General features: G+C 37.6%; 1 protein-coding gene across 4 annotated transcripts in view; it reads left to right on the top strand.

Moving 5' to 3' along the window:
• Positions 1–25251, top strand: part of GABRB2 (gamma-aminobutyric acid type A receptor subunit beta2) — a 206278-nt gene that overhangs the window by 151709 nt on the left and 29318 nt on the right. For 3 of the 4 annotated variants that reach the window (XM_019740757.2, XM_074313868.1, XM_074313869.1), the window contains 4 exons: positions 9425–9562; positions 11212–11364; positions 14899–15143; positions 19493–19606. In XM_019740757.2, the coding sequence (XP_019596316.1) occupies positions 9425–9562; positions 11212–11364; positions 14899–15143; positions 19493–19606 (650 nt within the window). The remainder of the gene's footprint in view (positions 1–9424; positions 9563–11211; positions 11365–14898; positions 15144–19492; positions 19607–25251) is intronic. The other variant, XM_019740765.2, reaches the window with a different exon arrangement.

Raw genomic sequence — 25251 nt, 5'->3', positions numbered from 1 at the left:
CCCCTCAAAATTCTACCCCTTGCTTCACACACACATATCCCATCGTTCTTGCCACTTTCTGAAGCATCTCTGGAAGTCCTCTTTTGCGAGTGTCTTTAGTTGCGCTGTCATAGCTGCCTCGATGTCCTGAATCATTTTGACTTTGGGGAAGAGCCAGAAGTCTCACGGTGCCAGATCCAGTGAATAAGGTGGATGAGGACACACCATAATGTTTTTATTTGACAGAATTTGCTGTATATCAGAAGCGATGTGTGACACGGAGCGTCGTCATGATGGAGGATGATTTATAGCACACTTTAAAACACACCTTCTCTCAACCGCAGCTCACACCTGACAGACTGCACCAAATAGGTTGAAACTTATCACACATTGTTACTAAGGTTCAACGCGCCACTTCCCATGTTGAAGATCCCTGCCTTTCTGCTGGATGGCACTCGGCAGCGGCATTCACCATTCCGTTAATCACAACAGAAGTGCTCCTGGTCACACATCGCTTCTGGTACAGCAATTTCTGTCGAATAAAAACATTATGGTATGTCCTCATCCATCTTATTCACCAGATCTGGCCCTGTGTGACTTCTGGCTCTTTCTTCCCCAAAGTCAAAATGATTCGGGACATCGAGGCAGCCATGACAGTACAACTAAAGTCACTCACAAAAGAGGACTTCCAGAGCTGCTTCAGAAAGTGGCAAGAATGATGGGATAAGTATGTTTGAAGCAAGGGGGGATATTTTCAGGGGGATTAATGGTAATGTGTCTTTTCCTGTAATAATTTATTTATTTATTTAAACATCCACCACATTGTTTGATCACACCTCGTGTATGTCTGCATGAGCAGCTTGCATGCCAGCAGCCTCCGAGGCCTCCCTCCTGCTGTTCACACAAGCCCTCTCACCAAATACAGTTCCAGTCCTTCTCCGCAGATGTATACTCTGATTTATGCCACCTTTCCACTCCAACCCACGGTTACAAATTTGATGGATATATGCTCTCTGTTTACATAAGAACTCACAATTGAGTACAGTAAGTCCTCAGTTAACATCGTTGTAGGTTCTGCAACTATAATTGAAAGGACATATAAGGAAACCAATTTTATCAGAGGTAATTGATATAAACAAGAGTTAAGTTCCTACAGCAGCTCGTCAACATTATAACAAAACAACATTGAAGGAAATGACGTTATTTGTTATCCAGGGACCTGCTGTGTAGGAGATAGATTCCTTACCAGATAATTTAAATGGAATTTATTGAATGCTAATAAGGATATTATACAAGCACAGCGGAAAGGGGCCTCATACCTGGAATTTAAAGGCAGTATGAAAAATTCTCTTATTAGTCAGGACGCATGCTAACAGTCCACATCATAGGCCAGCCACACTTTTAGACCAAAAATTCTTCTGCAAGAGCATCCTGCCAACTTCCTTAAATATCTGGGTCCTCAGCTGACTCCCATCACAATGAAATTTGTGAAAGAATGGGTTAAGATTAGAGGCTCAGAGCACTTCCAACCTCATTCAGCTACACCTTCACTTCCTCTGCCACAGCTTACTAGAAAGCAGATGGGTTGGTGTAGCATTTTATGGCATTTTATTACACAGCTGTACATATCTCTAGGCCATTCAATTGGCCTTGTTAATTTATCATCTTCTCTTATCACCCTTGAGTTAATAGACTGTTCTGTGTGACCATATCCCCTTTTCACTAGGGAGCATTATTCCATTTGAGCTGTAGGTATCAGCTGCCTCTGGAGGCAATTGTGCAGATTGGTTTGCAAAATCTATCAGCCCAGGGAAAGGCATTACCAGAGGGCTGTGGCCACTCCTGAGATACTTTTGTTCCCTTAAGAATGACAATATATATTAAAAGTCAGAAACATCAGGAAGTTCTTTCCACGTAAGCGCTTTTGCTTCAATGTGGTAGCTCTCTTTCATGGACTGGTTCCAGCAGCACTGCCTTTCTTGAAATGACTGAGGCTGGAGCATGGGAATTCCATATCCCAAGACACGGACAGTGCTTGGTTTGCAGTCCTACCACCTTGCAATCCAGCAAACAGTGTCTGCTCATCACGACACGCTTTAACAGGGGGACCTGGTAAACCACAAGTAAAGAGTTACACACTGACAGCTCAGTTCAGCCAGCTGGTGCGAGTGCCACCCTTAGTTAAGACCTCCGTTAAGGAGGAGAAAGCCGACAGACAAGTGTCCCACCTGGTTCTTTACCCTCTGAGATAGTCTAGTGGCTGAAACCAACACATCTACAAAACTGGCTGTGAGAACTATATGAGTGGAGAGTCAAGCAAAGTGCTGTGGAAACACCAGGAAGGAAAGAAAGAAGGATCTCAATAGGGAAAAAGGAGGCACTGTCTTGGGAAAGGTGAAAGTTGACATGGGCCCTTAAGATGTGCAAAAATTAGCTGTGAGAGGGAATAGTATTTCAAGTAATGGAAATCACTTGAACCAAAACGTGGAGATCAGGACTCCTGAAGAGTGTGGGCAGAAGATGGGAACACTGGAAGAGGAAGAAGTGTAACAGATGAGACTGCAAAGGTAGAAAGAAGCCCCAGTAATGGGGTTTTTAATTCCTTCCTGAAGAATTTGCATTTAATTCTGAACCTATAGGGAAGGCCATCAAGAAGTTCTCCATATTTTTGTTTTCTCTTTTTTTTTAGGTATATAAATGGCATCATCGGCCTGTTTTTATACCAAGTAAAATAGCAACATGAGTAACATAAACTAGAAGAAAGCAGAAACCTAAAAAGTTGTTGACTAATCTATTGAGGTGTATATATATATATATATATCACAGATGCAGAGATCTCATGTTAAAATGGAATATTCTTAGTCCTCATGAGGCTAAATATTCACATGAAACTGGCCTGGATTTGCAGAAAACCTTTAGACCTAGCCCCATTTCTTGATTCTTTGCTATCACTGCCTTATTGGTGACCGCAGGTCATCGATTATTACAGAAAACCAGACCACTGGATTGAGATAGCATCAGAAACATCACCTCTTGTCCCTTGTAAGAAAGGCAGAACTGGGAGACGGTATTTTAATTTCTGATCTTACAATACTTTTGTTCAGAAGAAACATTGTTCTTCTCTGGGCCACACATTCCTTGCCTGACACCCATGCCAAGGTTTAGTGACTTTTGCTCTGTAAAAATCTCTAAATCGTTTGCTTCCAATGGATGGTCCATGGGCAAACAGCATCCACACAACCTGGGAGTTTATTGGAATTGTGGAATCTCAGGCTCGTCTTACCTAATTCAAGTTTGCATTTTAACAAGATTTCCAGGTTATTTCTATGCATATCGAATTTGAGAATCACCGACCTATCCTTTTAGCCAAAAGTTCTTTGCCTCTTCTGTATTCCTTCAGGACTTATGGCTCATGCATATGAAAACAGCAGTGTTGGGTAGAAGGGAGGATTCCTGGTCACCTGAGTCTAGTTTATAGCATTCTAAATACAGACATATACAGAATTTAAGGCAGTGTGTGACACATAAGGGCTCTGTAACTGGCAGCTGTGGTTATTATTATTGCTGTGGCTAGTTTTGTTTATTACTATTATTTTTAATTGGTTGCTCTTACTTGGACCACTAGCCTAATTGCTTCAGCTTTCTTGATATAAAGGAGAAAACTTAAAAAAACACATCATGGAGCTAACTGTGCAGACACAGCCACCAGATCACCCTTCTCCCACACAGAGACAACAAAGACTAAGATTTGCATTGAAATTCAAATAAAGAAGTGCTCTTTACAGCACAAAATAGGACATTTTACTTGATTATGATTGATTTCCTATTCTCATACATCATAAGATTTGAATTTGAGAATGGGAATAACACCAAAAAAAATAGGTTATTTTTTGATGGGGGACGAACACTAGGCCATGACTTGATGCCATAGGATCAAGTCTCACCTATCCTAGGATGTTTATTTTGAGCTGCTCAATGTCTAGCAATGATTTGACAGGAAAAAAAAAAAATTTCTAGCAGTCCATCTGAAGAACAGAGTGAAGAATAAGATGCAAGTAAGGAGTCATATCAGTGAGTGTCTCTGCGTCCTTTTCATTGCTGAATTTAAGAGGTTGTGGCTGAGCAGTATGTATCTCTCTCCTTCTTGAGACACCCGCGTAACTGTCATTGGTGTGAGCTGTGCTCCATCGTGTCCCTTTGCGCAGTGTCCAGGCCTCTGCAGGCAGCGGTGCCCATCGTGACTGTGGACTGACACACTTCTGCATGTGGTCGCTGAGTGAGTCATGACAGCGCTGCTTTCTCTGCACACTGAGTGCTGCTTCCCTAAAATGATCATCTGCCTTGCTCCCTTCAAAGGCCATTTGTTCTCCGTTGTTTGCAAATGCTTTTATTGTTTCTTGAAAACCTTTTTAGAGGAAAAAAAAATGTTTCATCCAGTAAAGAAGCAAGATATGTTTCTAAAGAACAATGAGCCTTCTCAAGGGCTTACCTGGCTTTGTGAAGAACATACCTAAACACCCTAAAATGTGTGAATAACTCCAGCATTTTATGGAACACACCGGGGTGGGCATTCTTTATATCCTTAAAAAATAGGTTTGGGAAAATCCAGGGGTAAGTAAAATTAAACATTATTTATTGAAGGGTTTCCTAAACTTGACTGGGTTAAATGTCTGTGACGACAAGAAAAGGCCACCATGTACAGTGACTCCCAAATACATGGACGGTACAACCCCTTTCCAGGAAGCACATTGTAGGATGAGTGTTCCTCAGAATATAGAGTAAGTTTCACTAGTAGTTATTTAAAAACTGATAATAGTACGCATATAAAAATTTTAAATACTAATAGGGCAGTAACGTGCAAATTTTTTTTTTCAGTGAGGTGTTGAATTCGAAAACATTCTTAAAGTGCTGTGATAGACATGTAAAGGTCAGATGATTTGAGACAAGCTAGTTCTTAAAAAGTTGAAATTATCCATGACTAGTGTGAATTCTCCCAATTACCCTAGCCCTTACTTGTCAGTTGTCACCAACCGGTTGTGACGACTGAGAATTGACAGATTATAGCAACGACTGTGTTTCATTTGCTATGTAAGACACAGTGGGAAATAGAAACAGATAATTACCCTAGGACATTCCACCGTCCGGTTGAGGAACTAAGTTGAAATAAGTAACAAGAAAACAGTAAGCCACTTTAGCTTCCCGCTTGAAAAATAATGTCATTAATAAGTCATTTCTTCTAAATGTTCTTACCAGCCACCACTGTTTAATTTCTTGGTACAGGTTCATCTTTTTGCACAGAAAACTCCTTCTAAAATGAACTATTTACTTAGTAGATAACAAAATAGACAGTTAGGCTGACATTAAGAGAGAAAAAACGTTTTAAAATGTCATGTTACGTAATAAGATAATGTCACAATTGCTCAGTTATTATGTGAATGTTTTTAAAATGGCATTTTTACTCCTTAGATCTCATAGTGCATGGTTTTTCCAATATTTGAAAGAGAGCATAGCTATCTTTCATGTCTTATATAGATTTATAAATTCTCATATTTATCTTTCCTGGTCAGAGGCTTGTAACATTTTATACAGTTTTAATTCCTCCAAGTAAATTTGTATTTTGGTGTATTCATGGGCCATCTGAATTTATCTGGGTTATGTTTTTAATGATAATATAATATAATTTAATGACTCAGTTTCTAGAATCCCATGAATAAACTATAAAAGACGAATTTCATTTGCAAGACATTAATGAAGATCTCCAGTGCATCTCCTCCTTCTGATATCTTTTAAAATAAATCTAATTATTTTCACTCATTGTTATTATGAAAGCTGTCAAAGTTAGGTCATATATATTTGCATATGTTTTATTTTTAATCACTTTGAAAGACTGCTAAATATTCCTTCAGAGAAGGTTCAAAGAAAATTAGGTTTGCTTTCAGCTAACCCTACGCAATATATTCAGCTAGCTTTTGAACTTCACCACCCTGGCACTGTCCTGGATTTGTTGGTCTTTCATCTTCAGAAAGCACTGATGCAAGAGCATACATTTTCTTTCCATTTGCAACGCTCTATACTTGGTTAACCCAAAATGAAGTTAAGAAGATTGGGGTTTTTAAGACCAGCACGAGCTAAGAAATACATACAATACGTTTCTCGATTGTGTCAGATTCCAAAATCTTAAATATCAAACTAACCTCTAAATGCTTTATTATCAATTTCTAAACACTTCCGAGAGTTCTATAAGTATCGTTGAGCCGTTCAGTTTCTCATTGTGCAAGTTCTTCTGTGTGTTCGTGAACCAGCAGTAAACCAGCATGTCATTAAATACCAGATTTTTTATTGCTTTTAAAGAATTCATATTTAAAAAGAAAGCATTAGCTAACCTTTTTAAGTGGTATCTACCAGGTACTGTTGTATTTTACAAGTAGCAACTTATTTTTTCTGCACTAACAACGCTGGGAAATAGTTGTTGTTATCATCACCCCAATTTATAGATGAGAAAATAAAAGACAGAGAGGGTTAGGTAACTTGCCCAACTGTTACATAAAGAGAGCTATATACTGAAGAACCCTTGGATTGTTCTTACAGGCTATGTTATCATTGGGTGACTTTTTTGTTAGTCACTCAGAAAATGTTTATTGAGTGCCAACTCTGTGCCAGATACTGTGCTGGGAGCAGGAGACAGAGGTGTAAACATGAAGAGTACCGTTAGTCGTGAATGCCAAGCATCTAGAAAACAACCATCACCCAAATCCACATGTGTATTAAATAACTATTTTATTCAACAATATGGCCCAAGAGCCTATTCTCTGCCAAGTATTATCCAGTGAGCACTGTGTCAAATATCCGGCATTTTGACAAAAGTCTGTTATTTCATTATAATGTTTTGACCTATTAAACAACTATTACACATCTCCTGTACATGTATTGAAATGCCATAGCTACTCCCCTGCCTCTGCCTACAGAGGGCTTCTGTTATAAGATTGTGGTGATGGGCAAAGAAGGGAAATCCTGAAGCGAGGAAGCTGGAGTACCAGAAACACACTCTTCACTATTTTAGTTTTAATCATCTATTGGAAATATTGAGAGTTGACTTTTCTCTCAGCCTCTTCTTTTGAAGATGGCTGTGTTTGACAAATGCTTTTCTAAAAAAAAAATAAAAAAAAAATAAAAACCTATTGCCTTCTTGTTTCATAAATACCTTTATTCATGTTTATGTACCACAAATTCAATTTTACAATGCATTTCTAACTATCTAGGTTGATTCTAGGAGCAAAATTTGCTTTTCTTTGTTATTTTAAACAGTTTTGTTAAAGGTGGGCTTGTCGTTGATTTTAAACACTGTCATAATGGATAGACGTGTGTGAATAACAAATGAGGAATAGGTTTATATTTGAGATGAAATTCTGGACTGTGAGGGTTCCTAGGCCATCTCAGGAGAGCTGCAATCAGAGAAAAAGAGCAGTTATCCTTCGGGACACACACCTCAGTTCTAAGGATAATGGAAAGGCTATAATGAGATAGATAATGGGGAGTGAGACCCTTTCTGAGAATCTGCTCCGTATGCCATTCACTTAATACCTGGACTTTCCTTTAAAATCAGAGTTTGACATGAAGAAAGACATTGTCTGAAATAAAGATCATGCTAATAAACATGTTGATGATATTTATTAAAACTGTAATTTTGATTACAACATAATTATGGCATTTGCAACTAAACAAGCCTTTTTAAAACCATTAGCTATTATCCAGAAGCTTATAACTTCTGCAAAACCAGAAGTTCAAGTCTCAATAACTCTTCCAAAAACCTGTATTTCTGCACCAGATGAAAACGATTGCTCCTATGGATAAAGGGGACTGCAGATTTCTAGAAAAATTAAGGCATTGCCTGAGCTGTGCTATGGTTGATGTAAATACTTAAATCGAGGGCATTGTAGTTCTTTGAAAAATAATCCGTTTCCACTTTTTTGGAAATTTGACTCTCTCTCTTTGGAGGAAATGTGGTTTATTGAAAATCATAAGAGCTGAGAGTCAAAGGATTGCCACTCTAGTCCTCAGTGTTGCACTAACTAGTCACACGTCAAAAGTCAAAGAACTTAAGCAGTCTTTTTCATTTGTTCTGTTGCTTTTGAAGTTGGGTGAGCAATGTCTGTCCCATCTCCAATACTTGTAAATATTCACCTACTTAGATGCAAAAGTTATTTGAAGAGATAAATGTGATATATAATGTATGCTTTTGGTGGGGGGATATTTTATGGGTTAGTTTATATAATATTTATATTCACTGGTTTTCATTGCAAGCTTCCCTGTGTAGCACTGTTTACGATCTAATATGTGCTTATTAACTGCAGTTATGTGTGTGCTTACTAATTAGGATATATGTGCTTATTCTACTCTGTCCCATGGATTGAAAGTATAATTATAACAGAGGACATGCCTTTATTATACGGGGTCCTATCCCCGGCAACTGTGTACTGATGAGCCCAGTAGGTGCTCAGTCAATAATTGTTGAATGAATGCAAGCATAAGTTCTAAATGCCCTGTGCATTTATAGTATGCACTATGCATTTGTATTTACTGCTTAAAACTATTCGAATTAATGTTGTTTTGTATTTTGTTTGGGGGCATTTTTTTAGATATGCTGCAAAATCAAATTTGGAGATCATTTCTATGCGTATTAAAAATGTATGACTCATAGACACAGACAGTAGTTTAGTGGTTACCAGAGGGTAAGGGGGGTGGGGGTTGGGGGGTGGGAGATGAAGGTAAGGGGGATCAAATATATGGTGATGGAAGGAGAACTGACTCTGGGTGATGAACACACAATGGGATTTATAGATGATGTAATACAGAATTGTACACCTGAAATCTATGTAATTTTACTAACAATTGTCACCCCAATAAATTTAATAAAATAAATATATATATATATTAAAAAAATAACTTTAAAATGAAAAAAAAATGTATGACTCACTTCTTCCTAATCACTTCTGACTTGAAACCCAAATATATTGTAATTCAAATATTTTATATTGGGATGGGAGAGTTTGATAGAATTTCATGTTGTATTGATAAATGATTTTCCTCTTCTTTTGTCTTCCCTTAGAGTGCCATCCAGGGTAGGTGGTAATCTGATAATATTTGAGAGATGGACATTCATAATCAGATAAACTTAGATTCAAGTCCCAACTCTGCCACTTCCTACTTGCAAGACTTAATGCAAGCTGTTATTTTGTCTAAGTCTCTGTGGCTTCATGTGGGTCTAAGTATATTTCCCTCAGGAGATCGTTTTGAGGATTAAATGTGGTAACACACTTGAGGTGCTTAACCTGGCACCTATTGTCACTTACATAGCTCATCTTCTAAACTTTATTCTTTTTGTTTTGTTTGTTTTTTGTTTTGTGTATCTGTGTGTGTTTGTGTGTGTGTGTGTTTCCTTTTACAGATGGATACACAACTGATGACATTGAGTTTTACTGGCGTGGTGATGATAATGCAGTGACAGGAGTCACGAAGATTGAACTTCCACAGTTCTCTATCGTAGATTACAAACTTATCACCAAGAAGGTGGTGTTTTCCACAGGTTGGTATCGAGGAAGAGGATTAAGGTAAAAGAGTCTTCCCTTACTTCGGTCTCGGGTCCCAGGGAAGGATGGGGACTCTAGAAGCCTGAGATCTGCTGAAAACCTTCAGTTCCCCCTCAAGACTATTGCTCATTTGCAGCCCATCCATTTATTTTCCAGAAGGCAAAGCTGAGAGGGTTAGATCTGTGTCTCTCACTTGCCAGAGCAGGGACTAATTGTTGGAGACAGAATACAGAAAGAGAAATGAAGATCGAGGTCAGAGTCATTCCCGCAACGTCATTCATTTCACAGAATTGGTCATACTCTTTTCCAAATGTCCTGGGGAGAGTCAAGTCAGAGTTCACTCAAGTCTGATCACAATGAAATTCTCTAAAGAGAGTAGGAGAGGAGAAATTCACATTTCCTTCAACGGGTAGGAATTTCTTTATGTATCTTTACCTCCTATTTTGGAGCTAAAAACCCTTCCAGATGTTGAGATTATCTTATGCCTTCGCCATCCTTACACTTCCAGTATTGAGGTTTTAGGTTTTTTAGCTTGGTTTCATTAGAAAAATTTTTTAACAAAAAAAGCCCAAGAAAGTAATAATTTGCTACATATTAATTAAGGGAACAGCTAGTACTGTAACTGTAGTTTTTGAATTGCCCCTCTGCAAAGGATTCAAGCACTTCTGTCCTTGGAAACTACTGCAGGCGAGAGTTGTATGACTTGGTAAGAATTCAATGCAGCCTCTAGCTCTAAAAAAAGAATAATAACAGCAGCTTTTCCTAAGTATGAGGTCCTCTGAATCCCTGAGACTGTAGAAATGAATTCCTACTTAAAATACTCCTAATATTAAGACACTTGGTGTAGCCTCAAAAAGCTAGACAAGGCTTTCTTTCAATTAGTTAGGCTACTCCTCCACGACCCCCAACACACACTTATTTATTGATATGAATTGTTTTGTTCTAAGGCTGTGTTCTGTTACGTAGCTTGTCTAAAGTGTAACACCCCAGATCACCACAAAGGGCCTAGCTTTAGGAATGTGATTCTTTAGCTATGTCTCCCACAAATACTGCTCAGGAGCGGTGATTTTCCACCTTCAGGCAGGTCAGGAATCCCTTTAGGACTCTGAGGGATGCAATAATTACAGAAAAAAATAATGCATACACAGGAAAACCTTCACAAAATTTCAGAGAGGTATTATATTACTTGAAGCATAGCCATTGATTCCAGGCTTAAAATCATCCTGGGGCTTTATGAAGAGGTAACTTTTACTATCATCAGAGTATGCAGCCTTAATCTTACATGTAAAAAAACTTAATAGATGGACTTGCTGAGAAACAGTTGAGCGGGTACACAGGGACTGTCCCAAATTGTCTTCTCATCACAGTTGTAGAGAATGAGTTATCTTTCATCCGCTCTCTGAGGCTAAGCAGAGAAAACTAGGCATCCTTTTAATAATTGATGAGTATGGGATATATTCAACACTGAGTCACTGCTGCTATGTAAAAACCCAGAGTTCTCAGGCATCTTTTGCAGGAGAAAGTGCTCTTGACCCAGAGCTAAAATTGAGTTTAGGAAGATGTACAAACTGTTTATAGGACTCTACGGGGAAGTATCCTACAAGTATTGATTGATAATGATGATGTTCTAAAATTGCCTTTCTAGGTTCCTATCCCAGGTTGTCCCTCAGCTTCAAGCTTAAGAGAAACATTGGTTACTTTATCCTGCAAACGTACATGCCTTCCATCCTGATCACTATCCTCTCCTGGGTCTCCTTCTGGATTAATTATGATGCTTCTGCTGCAAGAGTGGCATTAGGTAGGCCATTTTCTGTTTGTGGAATTTTACTGTGTGTGTGTGTGTGTGTGTGTGTGTGTGTGTATGTGGTGTGTGTATGTGGTGTGTGTACGTGTGTGTGGGTGTGTGGTGTGTGGTATGCGGTGTATGTGGGGGTGTGTGTGGTGTGTGTGTGTGTGGTGTGTGGGTGTGGTGTGTGGTGTATGGTGTGCGGTGTGTGTGGTGTGTGTGTGTGGTATGTGTGCGTGTGTGTGTGTGGTGTGTGGGGGTGTGGTGTGTGTGGTGTGTGGTGTGCAGTGTGTGTGGTGTGTGTGGTATGCGGTGTGTGTGGTGTGTGTGTGTGTGGTGTGCGGTGTGTGTGTGTGTGTGTGTGTGGTGTTTGTGTGTGTGTATGTGTGTGTGTGTGGTGTGTCTGCAAATGCACTTTCCTTCCCCTGGAATTTGTGATGCCAGACGAGACCAGAATGCACGCAGCACAAGGACTTGACTCTCAGACTTGGGGTGATCTGATTGAGCTTTAAATCAATTAAGCACGTTTTGAAGCTCTTTCATGTCAAAATTAGTTAACTATATAGCTGTTGGTAATGAAATTAGTCTCATCAGTGTGATATTTTTATTGAAGCATAGTTCATACTACATTGCTTGATAATTATTAAATTTGTATCTGTGTTTCCTTACCTGGGAAGAGCTCCCTCCCACTCTTCTTTTTTTCCTTCTTCTGAGCAAGAAACAAAGAAACGTAATATGTAACTAACAACTAAGCAGAAATAATTCTAAAATCTTACTAACATTTTAGAGTAGTATGGCAGAGGGCAGGAAACAACCAAGTAAAAATTGTAGAAAAATCGTCTATGGCATCACTTATCCTATGCTTGATTTTTTTCTGTTATAACACCAGAGGAATGCATTCGATTTCCTGAACATGTTTATGTTGCTAACTCCAAATCTAGTGAGTTTATGAGCTTCTACACTGTCTTTATTATTTTGAGTTCTGGCTAATTTCTTTAAAATGTTGAATTAACTCCTCCACCAAGAGATCTTAATTCAATTGTTACTTCCTTGGAGAGGTCATTTATTTAATCATCCAACAAGTTATTTGTTGAACACCTATTGCCATGCCAACTATACTAGGCACTGGAGATGAAGCAGTGCCCTTCTGGAAGTTATGTTCTAGCAGTAAGAAAAGATAGGCAATAGATCGAGTACCCAAACAAATTATAGAATATGGTCAGTCTATAGAGGGAGATGAGCAAGGTAAGGGAGGGGGGTCGTACCAGGGGATACAGTTTAGAATAATCAGGGTAGACCTTATTCAGAAATTGTCAGTAAAACAAAGGCTTGGAGCGGTGAACAGCTACATGGATATCTGGATGAGCACATTTCAAGACCCTGGGGTAGGAACCTGCCAGCGTGTCAGTGGGGTGGCCAGTGAAGTGAATACAGAGAGAGTTCAGGAGTCAAGGTCATTTGGGCAAGAGGGGATGGAAAGACTATGAAGCAGTTTGGAGGCCATAATAAAGGCTTCACTTTTATTCTGAGTGAAATTAGAGAGTCGTTGAGCAAGGAAGTAACGTGATTTGATTTCAGTTTTAAAGGGATCACTTTGGCTTAGATTGTGGTGGGTCAAGGATGAGAGGGAGATGTAATGACCTCCTGGACGGAGTCAAGTCCCTGTGATTTAGTTGCTTAAAATGCTATACAGCTCCTCTGTGTAGACCAATCACGATTATAATTTATATTTATTTGGTTTGTGATGTCATTTTTCCTCATGATACTCAAAGATCCATTGGAGAAGGGTGCATATTCTAATTTTGCTTCTGTGATGTCTGTAGTGTCTCACATAGTGAAATGGTGAACAGTAAATATTTGCTGAACAAAGGATATAAGTGAAATTTATAAAAATCCTATTGTTCCCAAGGGAAAATTTGTTATCTCTTTTATGTCAATTACAGGGATAATCAATAATTTATTTACTTTTTAAAAGAAATTTTAATTTTTTATGTGAATAATTGAGTGCTAGGTCAGAAATAACCTTAAAATGAGATTTAGGTTAACAGTACAATCAGCATTGTCAATTTTATGAGACCCGTGTTGTACAGGATAATCTGTATTTGAAATGATGAAGAGAAAAATGAAATTGGAAAATGTTTCAAGATGACTAATATTATGATCTTATTAGAGAGGTAAAATTAAATCAGAAAACGTAAGTCCCCCCAAAAATCACAGAAATTAAACTGAACTTCTGGGATGTGTTATTAGGTAGTGTTTTAGGAAACAGTTTCCTGAGTCAGATTCCAGTTCGTATGTTGCCTGTACAACCTCCCATCTGTGTGGTCTTGACCTCTGAGCTCTATTTTCACAAAGCTGGACCATATCATACTCAGGACTCTGGTCCCCCAGTGCTTTTTCCAGCATTTATCTATGCCTATCCCTTCAATTATACCTTTGAGGGAAACTGCTCCTCGCTGTTAGAGATGCTTACTCAGCTGGACGAATAATTATAGTTATAAATGCCATCACCTAGTGTGACAATTCCCAGAAGGAATCATGTAATACTTCCGTATTATTTATCTTTGTATGACATTCCTGGCTACCCAATCTAGAAACATGAGGGCTAGATTCCTACTTTGTTAACTACCACCTCCAGTTTCCAAATTTTTGAAATCATTTGTCCATGTCATCTTTATAATGCATTCACTGATTGTACTATAATTGTGATTGTTTTAAATTATTTCCCTTCCATCACTCAAATTATTCTGAGAAACTCTTAACTAGTATTTTTTATCCCCATCATGTATGCTTCCCCCCTCTCCCCCACACTGCTACCAGGTGATTCTCCTAAACACAATTTGTCCCTATATCTCCCTGCTTAAAGCTGGTCAGTGGCCTCACATTACCTACAATTTTCATTTCAGACTCCCCATTGAGCTCTGTGTATATGGCTTTCCGTTACGTAGCTGCCACTTAATCTTCACTCTCTGCCCCATTCTTCCCATCATATCCTCTACTGTACCCATGTTGACTTTCTTGAGATTCTTTCGATGTGCTGTATACCTTCACCCCACAAAGCCCCCCTTTTCCACAGAAAGCTCTCTCTACCACCAATGCTGTCAGGTCTGCATCACTTTGGACCTTCAGTCCTTGGTGCCTGGGTGACTCCGAATCATTCTTCAAGGATGCAGCTCCAAAGTCTTCATTTCTTCATCTCTTCCTTGTCACATCACAAGACTAAACTAGGGTTTTCTCTATATTCTCAACTTCACCCTACATATGTGTCTAACATAGCATTCAGTTCACATATCTAGCCTATCCCACTAGTTATAGAACTATAAATATAAAAATATAATTTAAAAAGTTTCTAACATGATTAATGTTTAGTGTAAATTAATGATTTATGCCTATCTCCAGGGCTGTCACAGAGCTGGTATATAATAAGTGCCCAGTAAATATTTTCTGGCATATATGAATGAGTAAAAGAGTATAATAGTCTTTCCAACTGTAATGAGAGTAGCAAGGAAATAGAAGCATCATTACTCTCTCTTATTTTCTTTCCAGGAATTACAACTGTCCTTACAATGACCACCATCAACACCCACCTCCGGGAGACTCTCCCTAAAATCCCCTATGTGAAGGCCATTGACATGTACCTGATGGGGTGCTTTGTCTTTGTGTTCATGGCCCTTCTGGAGTATGCGTTGGTCAACTACATCTTCTTTGGGAGGGGACCCCAACGCCAAAAGAAAGCAGCTGAAAAAGCTGCCAGTGCCAACAGTGAAAAGATGCGCCTGGATGTCAACAAGGTAAATCCAGAGGGCAAGCCCTCCTTGCTTCTTAAACGCATAGAAGAATGCCAGCAATATAGGTTAAAGGCCTTGTTTAACGAATGAGGAAACCAAGGCCCAGGGAAGAGAAGGGTAATTTTCCCCACACCACAAAGCTAATTAGTGATGGAGACACAATTACAGCCCAAACCCACTCAGATGCCCTTTACCTTAACACTAGGGACGCCCCAACCATCGTCATCGGAGAACCACTTTTATGACTTGTCAGTATGTAAGTATAATGCGTCCTCTTACTTACTTTAGACTTATTGAAATTTACTCACTTTATTTAAATTTATTTAAAAATGAAATTTCCTATCACATAAATCGGTATCACTTGCTAAAGATCAACTTAAATATAAATAAATAAAACTAAAATTATGTTATTAAATTCTAGATTATACCAGATAAAGGCTCTGGGCCTGAACTCTAAATTCTCTGTGATTTAAAGGAGAGATAATCAAGCACAGAGATGCATTAAATACCCACCAGCTGCAAACTGAGACTTTGTCCTTGAAGCCATCAGAAAGATAGAAAGAGAAGTGCAGGGGAGGAAAGAATAATTTTCTCCTCAAGTGACAGATAATTACTTAATGCCTTGCACACGTACCACTGAAAATTGCTGAAGCATCTGATTACAGGCAGCCACGGCCTTGCTCAGGTCAGACATAGTCAAAGAACAATTCTCATGCCATTGTAAACCCGGTTCATTCTTGAAGGATATGGTCCTCAACTTTGAGTGCCCGGATGAATGGCCGGGAGAGCATTAAGAGAAATTCTGGTTAAATTGTTCTGGGCTATGCCTGGGCCTCAGAGTTCATAGTGATGGAGCTAGGAAAACAGTAATACTTTTAAACTATCTGGAAGTATTAACCATACCAATCATTATTTACTTGACATTTTAGTGTTTCTAACATCCATTTAATTTCAAGGATAGCATACCATACATAAAGGCTACCACTGAGTTTCATTTGGATTAAATCCAGGGAAAGCTTCTGACTCACTAATATTTTTCCACGTAGCTATAGGTCTGATATTTGATTTTGGACTATGCTGTAATCAAAGGCACTGCTTTCCTGGAAGATGTCATTTGTAATGATGCGAATTTTAAGTACAGCCCTTGAAACCCAGTGAACCACAGGTCTAGGAAATTGTCGATTTTCTGCAGTGCCTGAGGTTTCACTTATTGAAAACTGTCAGTAGATTCCACCGAAGCATTACGGCTCTCTCGGGGTGTCAAATGAGAGAATGCTATTTAAACCCATTTTATGATTGTCCTTGCCTTAGTAGAGAAAAGAAAATGAATAAATAAATAAAACTATCTCATAAGACCGCAGTTTGAAATGAGTCTAAATCAGTCGCTTAATGCAAAGCTGACTTAATAACATCTGATCTTTTTTCACTTTATCTACCCTATTTTTTCATACCAGTTTGCATTTAAATGATAAATTAAAGATCCAGAGAGTGGCCGTTTTATAGCAAACTGAACCTGGAGAGCCTCAGATAGTTTAAATTCAGTGTACTGCAATGGAGGTAGGGAACGTCTCACTGGGCAGGTAACCCATAGTGATGAAACAGCTCATCCTTTGGCTGAAGTTGGACCCACAAGTCAGAGCATAGAGTATGAAAGAAGAAAGGAGATACGTGGCCTTCTTCTAGGACAGCAGTCCGCAAAACGCAGGCACATTTGCCCCCATAGGATCTTTGCCAATGTCTGGAGATATTTTGGGTTGTTGGAACTGGGGGCAGGGGACTGCTACCAGCATCTAGCAGGTAGAGGCCTGGGTGCTGCTCAACCCCCTGGAAGGCACAGGGCAGCCCCTACAGCAAAGAATGACCCATCCCAAAATGTCCACATCACTGAGCTAAAAGCCCCGCTCTAGTCCGCTTCTCTGCTTTTAAACATGAGAAACTAAGGCCCAGACACAATACGATATTTGTCCAATTCTTAAAATTCTTTTTAAGGCAAGTGGTTTTCTCCACTTTCTTTGATCAGCAAGCATAGCATGTAGACATGAGGAGTCATGCTTTAGCACAGTGGTACTGAAGAAATATTTTGGAGTCAGTTCAAGATTTACCCTCTGTTTAATAATTGTACGACAATAGGAAAAAAAAAAAATCTGCCTTCCTGACCTGCAGTTTCCTCATCTGTAAAATTGGGTTAATTCCTTTCTCATAGTTTTTTGTGAAGATTGTTTGTGATAATGTATAGTGAGGGAAACATAGTCCTCAGTACATACTGGGTTTCCCCGAAAATAAGACCTATCCGGAAAATAAGCACTAGCATGATTTTTCAGGATGACATCCCCTGAACATAAGCCCTAATGCGTCTTTTGGAGCAAAAAAGTAATATAAAACCCTGTCTTATTTTTGGGGTAATACAGTAGGGTTTATTTTATATTATGAGTCTCCTGAAAAATCATGCTAGGGCTTATTTTCCAGTTAGGTCTTATTTTTGGGGAAACACGGTAGTAAGCACTCAGTAAGTGGTAAATAGAAATAAAAGGTTAAAATATTATAAACAGTAGACATTATTACTTTCTAAAATAAAATGCACAACCTCCAGACCTACTGGAGATGCTTGCTTGTGTATTTTACATCTATAGCATGTAGGATGCAATCCCATTCCTAAGAGACAGAATTATCTAGAGAGCAATGCTTCAGGTCAGAAGTTTTAAAGTCAAAGCAGGGAAACCATTTATCAACAGGTATTAGCTGTAAAATCTACAGCAAATGGAGTACTTCAGACTTTATCAATTATTCCTTAGGCCAGAATACTTACAGCTATTTTGATTAGATTAAAACCAAAAGGTGATCATCCAAACTTCCAGACTCTCTGGGTTTCTTTTTTAACCCAGCAGGAAAGGTGAGGGGAGATACACACTGCGCTCTGATTGCACAGTGCTTTCCCTTGTGTCAGCATCATGAATAAACCTGCTCTCTTTTTTTTTTATCAGACAGGTCCCTTCTTTTCAACTGTCATTCTAAAGCCCCCCTCCCAAAAATAGGGCACATATAATCAACTAAGTATTGTTAGCTCTGGAGGGAAGGGATTGACTTTTTTATCCTCCTTTTGATGGTTTCCTAGAGATGGAAGCAGCGAGTCAGATCATCTAAAGTGATTTTTATACTGTTCTGTGCCTTGAGGTCAGAGAGGGATGCAAATGGAAGGCTAGCTGAGCAGGAGCCCACGTTATTTCCACAGCAGGCATGCTTTCACATTTTTCTGATCTCTTCTCTCTATTAGTTTCCTGTAAATTTTTATTTTAATAAAAGCGTCTGCCACTCTTAAAACCCTGTCATTTAAATGATGCAGAAACTAAGACTCTTAAGGAAAGTGAAATATCCAAGATTATATAGCAAAGTTAACAAAATTTCTGAGACTTGAGCTGAATTTTCCAGTCTTTATCCAGTGTGTGATCCACTGTGCTAGCAAGTGAAAAAATAATATAAAATTAAAAAGCTGATTCCCCATTAATTTATATATTCATTTCACCTGAAAAACCCACCTGTCTACACATGAGAGTCCATGGCTGACAAGCAGTGTCAATTTAACAGTTGTTTTCATATGACAAACTAAGTTGTGAAATATTAAGATTTTTAAAATAAACCTCAAACCAACAAGAGGTCTTCTGAACGTTTTTTTTTTTCCCCCAAGTGTCTTCTGGAGTAGTTCAAAAAAATATAATCTCTATCCTCGTGTTAGGAGAATCCTTCCTGTTATCCCTTGCATTCTTCTATTTGTGTGTGTTTGTGTGTGTGTGTGCGTGTAGAATTTGCTTTTGATTAATTTCACCCACTTTTCGTGCTCATGTCTCTAAGTTTTCAGCTCTCCTTTTTTTTCATTTAAGTTTTATGTTGTTTCCTTGTTTATTTTTCTGCCAATAACTCAGTATATATGTATTTGTGAATTTAGTTACTTCTGCCTTTCCACCCCATTGGTTCTTTCATGACTCCAATGTTTTTATAATTGAGAGACCTACAACCACCAGGTTTCCAAATAAAGCTGCACCAATGAGGTCTCCATTTGGGGGCATTCTTCATTCTACATTTATGAGTGTTGTGTCTCTGTGTGTACCCACTGTACCTAATCTTCTGTTATGCAAAGCCACTAAGATCTTTTCAATCTATTTATTTCTAGTGCTTGGAATTTAGGTTTTTAAATAATACATTTAAAAGATATAACTAATTAGAAGTTCTATTCTCTGTGCTCATCGGTCTTTCTAAAGACCAGTAGCATTTATCTATGTCCAGTTTACTTTAACCACCAATCCTGATCTAGTGGCATCAGTCGACTTAATTAGCACGTTCTCTACTTTGTCTTCCAGATTTTTTATAAAGATATTAAACAAAATGGGACCCAATATCGATCCTTGTGGGACCCAACTGGAAACTTCTCCCCAACTAGACGGACTACCAATTACGATTTCTCTCTGTATACGGTTAGATAGCCAGTTTTTAATCCATTTATTTGTATTTCTGTTCAAGCCAATTTGTTTAGCTGTTCCCTTTAAAATAATGTATGGGGTCTTTGCAGATATCCTGTGGACTTGTATTCACAGACTTGGGATAAGTTAAATGTTTTTGTAAGACCCTAATGGGTTTTTCCCGGTGTTTTTTTTGTTTTGTTTTGTTTTTTAAATGTAGCCGTGATGAACCTAAGCTTCAGTGTTCCATTCAGTCATTATTGTTGTGCTAGAGAGAGAAACCGAGTGGGTCATATCTTGAGATACTTTTTTATTTGTGTTCAGAGGACAGGGTGTTATTACATACTCTGGCATTGCTTGGCTTTCTTGCTGTGTTTCTTTGGGTTAGTGGAATAGGTGGAAAATTGGACATTCCTTCTATTGGTTGACTCAGAATTCAGGAACCTGTTTTTTGCCCTAGATGATTATGTCTGGGAATGTTATGTTTGCATCAAGTCCTTGTTGCTTTGTTGTTATTTATTTTTCAGATAAGTATTATGTAGGCAGGCCTAGCACTATGGAGAGATAAGAGGCAATCATTGAGATTGTTCCTTATCAGAACTCTTGACTTCAACAAACTTTTACAAAGAAAGCCTATGTTGGCTAATATTAATACTTCAAATTGACTTTCGGAATCCTCATGTTTGTGATTCTTAATTGGCAAATTGTCATTCCTATTGGAAGAGGAGGAGGAGGATGATAACCATCACCAATCCACCTTATCATCCAGTAGTTATCCAATTCTGGGGTTTTGTTTTGTTTTGTTTTGTTTTAATTTCTATTTCTTGCTGAGGCAGTGAATGATATTAAATTCTTGTGATCTTTCTTATGAGGACTTGATGCCTGATGAGCTGTCAATATTGTATCTTCTAAGTATCATGTTCTTCCTTAATTTTGTTGCTCTGACCCCAGATTCCTTGATACCTCATTGTTATTGCCTGTGGGGTGGGGGACAAGAATGGTTGACCTATCAAATTGCTACTTTGTTTTGGTGTTTTAAGTGCTTTTTAACTTCAATACTTGTTATGTAACATATAGTAACACAGTCTGATAAATGGTACTAAGTAGATTCTAGGAGAAGGGATGTTTAAGATTTTGTTAATCACTATTTTAGTCCCAATCCTCTAAACATCCAGTCTCTACTATGTCTGTTCCCTCGGGCTATCTCATTTGTGTTGCTATTGCTGTTTCTTGTTTTTAATTCTAGCTGCTCTTTTTGAAATTTAAGTAGACTGATTTGATTGAGCAGTTTTCTGGGTAGAATGCTAATCATGGAGAAGAAAGCATGTTTGATGGTTGGAGTTTGGGTTTATAATGAAAATGGTTGAAGAACGTTGCAAATTTTCCAAACCAAAATGAAAGTATACTACATGATTGGTCTAATGATTGGGTAGAGTTACATGAAAATTCAGGAAAATCCTCAGATCATGAGGATGTTTTAAAGAGAATTTGCCTCTTCGGTGCATTAAATTTTTCAGTTCATGGCTTGAAAGAGTTAATGATACTCTCTGATGCCATGTTAAAGCGAATGCTCAATGATTTACAATGAAATATGAATCTTAATGTTTTCTGCTTTTATACTTTTCTTTGTTGGGTGTGTCTTTATTCTGTCCCTTGAGTTCTTTAGGTTCATATTTAAAGTATGAAATAAGAATGGGTATTCAGAAGTGTAAATAATGGGCTGTTAAACCTGTAATGTGTAAAAGCATCAAGATGTATGTGACAATCCTCAGAAGCAGTAGGGTGTACTAAGAAGATGGTGCCTATTAGAATCAGACTCAACTTGGCTCACATTCAGATGTGATCTTTTATGAGCTGTATGACATTAGACATGTTTAACCTTTCCATCCTTCAAATTCCCCAACTGAAAAGCAAAACACTAATGTCTGCCTCATGGAGCTGCTGAAAGGATTAAATGAGATAACTTTGTTCAGGGCCTTTTACCGTGTCAGACAAAGAACACTCAGTAAATAGTTGCTATTATTCTGGTCGTGCTAGTGGACAGTGTGTGTCTCCCTCAGTTTTCCATTTTTTAGCTCTATTACCATTTTTCTAATTATAAAACTAATTCATGATCACTCTTTTGAAAATGTACAAAAGGCAATGAAAACCACCCAAACCCCCACATCCAGATAGAAGTATTATTGACAGTGGCTTTTATTCACAATTAGTGACATCCTTTTACATACATAATTATGTTCTATTGTGTATACTGCTATTGTCCACTCATTTTGTATCTTTAAGTATAAGTACACATCATTTCTAATAGCTACAAGACATTTTTTTGAATTGATATACCATAATTTATGTAAAGAGCACCTGTTGTCATTGTTTCTAAATGGTTTGCCATTATAAACATCTCTAAAATAAGCATCCCATTACTGACATATTTTCACACTATTGACTCAATCTATCTCTTCAAATGGGATTTCTGTGTCTTAAAGCATGTGCCTTTAAAATGGTGATGCATATTACCGATTTGTTCCCTAGAAAAGTTCTGTAGTTTACGTGCCTACTAGCAACATATGACAGAGTACAACATGGCAGTGTACACACACATACCCATATGTCTAACTGTGTTCAGTTGTGAAAAGTATTAGAGTAGTGGAGACAGAAGTATTGAAAACCCCATGTGCAATTTTTCTCCTCTCTGTCCAAAAGGCATAGAGAATGAGACGGCAATAGAAGAACAAAACAAAAACAATCAACACCCAACTCAAACCTAGGCTCTGCAGAAAGGCAGAGATGCATAAGCAGGGCCAATATTGGTACAAGCAGGATCCAGAGACATCTACCCAAGCTAGAGTTGAGCAAATGGGAAAACCCTATAAAAAGGCCCACATCAAAATGAAGCATCTAAACAAAGAAACAGCATGGCAGCTGTGCAGGAAAATTACCAATGAATCAGTCAGTCAGTCTCTCTCTCTCTCTCTCTCTCTCTCTCTCTCTCTCTCTCTCTCGGAATTCAGCATGCAAAAGACAAATAATGACTATTTTATTGAAAAAAAAGGTATTTCAGGATAAATTAAAAATTTTCTTTTTCATAACAAAAGTTTTTTTCTTATCAAAAATTGAAAGAGACTATGAAACGAAAGGTCAAGAATGAGATGATAAAACAAGAGACGATTAAAAAGGTACAAATGAAGGCAAAGCAATCTTTATAGAAACTAATAATTATATCTAAAATAATAAGAAAGAGAAAATCAGTATGGCAAAACATCAGGGCAGTAACACAAAGTTCAGGCCATAGAAAAACATGCCAAATGCAGAGGAAAAGAGATGTAGAGAGAAAAACCATTTAGAGAAAAACATAATAAATGTAAAAGACAAGTACAGCAGATTAAACATGAACAACCATGACATTAGTGAAGTACAGAATGGAGAAAATGGAATAGAAAAAAAAAATGCAGCCATGTGCCACTCAACAACGGGAGGGTACATTCTGAGAAACGCATCGTTAGGCAATTTTGTCACTGTACAAACATCACAGACTGTACTTACACAAAGCTAGACGGTACAGCATAGCTGTATCATCTGCACACCTAGGATATATGGTAGAGTCGATTGCTCCTAGACTACAAGCCTATACAGCATGTTATTGTATAAAAAACAACAATACAAGATTAAATCAAGCACAAGAGAAAATGATGCAATCAAAAGATACAGTGAACAGGAGATTTATAAGGCAGATGCCAGCATAACACGGCAGCCTCTTTTGCAGTAATTTTTTTTTAATATATAGAAAGAATACAGTCTAACATAATGATAAAAGGTATAGTATGGTAAATACATAAACCAGTAACATAGTCACTTATTATCATTATCAAGTATTATGCACTGTACATAATTGCACGTGCTATACTTTTATTTGACTGGCAGTACAGTAGGGTTTTCCACACCAGTAGAACCAAAACACATGAGTAGTGTGTTATGTTAAGACATTAGAACAGCTGTATCACTAAGCAATAGGAATTTTTTAGCTCTATTATAATCTGTATTATAATTCTTATACGCGGTCCATTGTTGACTGAAAAATCGTTATGTGACACGTGATTCTATTTAAATCTGACATTAACTAATTATAATATGACACTGATAATACTTCTTGAGTGCCTTCTACGTTCTTAGACATTGCATATGTTACATCATAAGTCCCTATTATTACCCTATATTGTTATATATTTAAAGATGATTAATTCAGACCCAGAGAGTGTAATTAACTTAGGGTTAGACAGCTAACAAATGATTGAACAGAAAATATGACTAGAGGCTACACTCTTAACTACTATGCTGTATATCATATGTATACATATCTATAATGAAATTAATCAGTACACCAAAAGGATATACTAGATTCCGAGATAAAAATGATAGAATCTCATTACCAACACATTATATCCATTTAAAAATACTGAACTTTCAGTCAGAAAATGTGAATGACCTGCAAGGAAGATAAAAAAAGCTAGTTCTCAAACTACCATTTTTAGCACTGTCTATAAGACAATGGAAAAATATGACAGGGTTTAGAGGGGGAGACAGTGTAATCTAAGAATGTTATTATTGATATATAAAAGCAAAAGAAAGACAGTCTTCCTCAATATGCAAGATCTTAGACAACGTAGAATCAGTGAGTCCGTATTTTTTAAAAAAGTAAAATAATAGCTTAATAAAAAAGTTTAGCCCCTTAATAAAGGTAAAGTAAGAAACTTTAGAATAGAAAAAGCTGGTATGCTATCATTTAGAACTAAAGATAGCGGGTAGAACTAAAGCTATACAACTTCAAAAATTGAAGTTACAGAATAAAAGATAATTAACATATTTTTAAACTAATCCTGAAGATACATAACAAGAATTGGGACGGATGTTGTTGAGGATGGAAGTAGTGTTTGTTTTCTAATTTGTAGCAAGAACTCAAATATGTACCCTTATTTGTAGAGTTTATGAATCGAGAAGTTAGAGACCAAGGAAAGGTTTTAAATTAACATAGGTAACTGCTACGACAGTGTCTCTCAAAGGGACTCCCGTAGAATACCTACATCAGGGTCATCTTGACGACTTGCCTAAAAAGTCGATTCCACTGGACACATTTAAATCAAAATATTTAATTGGAAAGCTAAGGGATCTACATTTTTCTCTCTCAGATCTTTGTGGTTTACTCTGAGGCATGGAAGTCTGAGGACCATAATGGTAGAAGAATCAAAAACTTGCAATTCATGTTGTAAAAACTTTAGCTGTAATAATAAGAAAGAAATAGAATAAAGAGAGATGCAGGTAATGTTGCTGAAGCTAGACATCAGAAATTTAGAGCAGAAATGAAGATGGCAAAATGAAGACCAAGCTTGTCTTAACTGTTATAATTAGAGCATATATCACCTCACCTCTCAAAAGAATAAGATTCTCAGATGGAATCAAGCAGCTAAACGTATGCTATTTATTAGAAATACTTCTAAAGTAAAGTATCAGAAAATATTCTAAGTAAAGCCACAGGCAAAAACAAATGAGACAAATATAAATCCAAAGGACAATAAGATTGGCTATTACTACTCATAAAGATGAATTGAAGATAAAAAATATTGGCAGATATCTTTATAAAAATTGTGATCCAAAATAAAGATATAATT

The sequence above is a fragment of the Rhinolophus sinicus genome, linkage group LG10, assembly GCF_036562045.2.
Source record: "Rhinolophus sinicus isolate RSC01 linkage group LG10, ASM3656204v1, whole genome shotgun sequence".
Classification (NCBI taxonomy): domain Eukaryota; kingdom Metazoa; phylum Chordata; class Mammalia; order Chiroptera; family Rhinolophidae; genus Rhinolophus; species Rhinolophus sinicus.
Note: the sequence above shows the minus strand (reverse complement) of the source record. Positions and strands in the feature narration are given on the sequence as shown.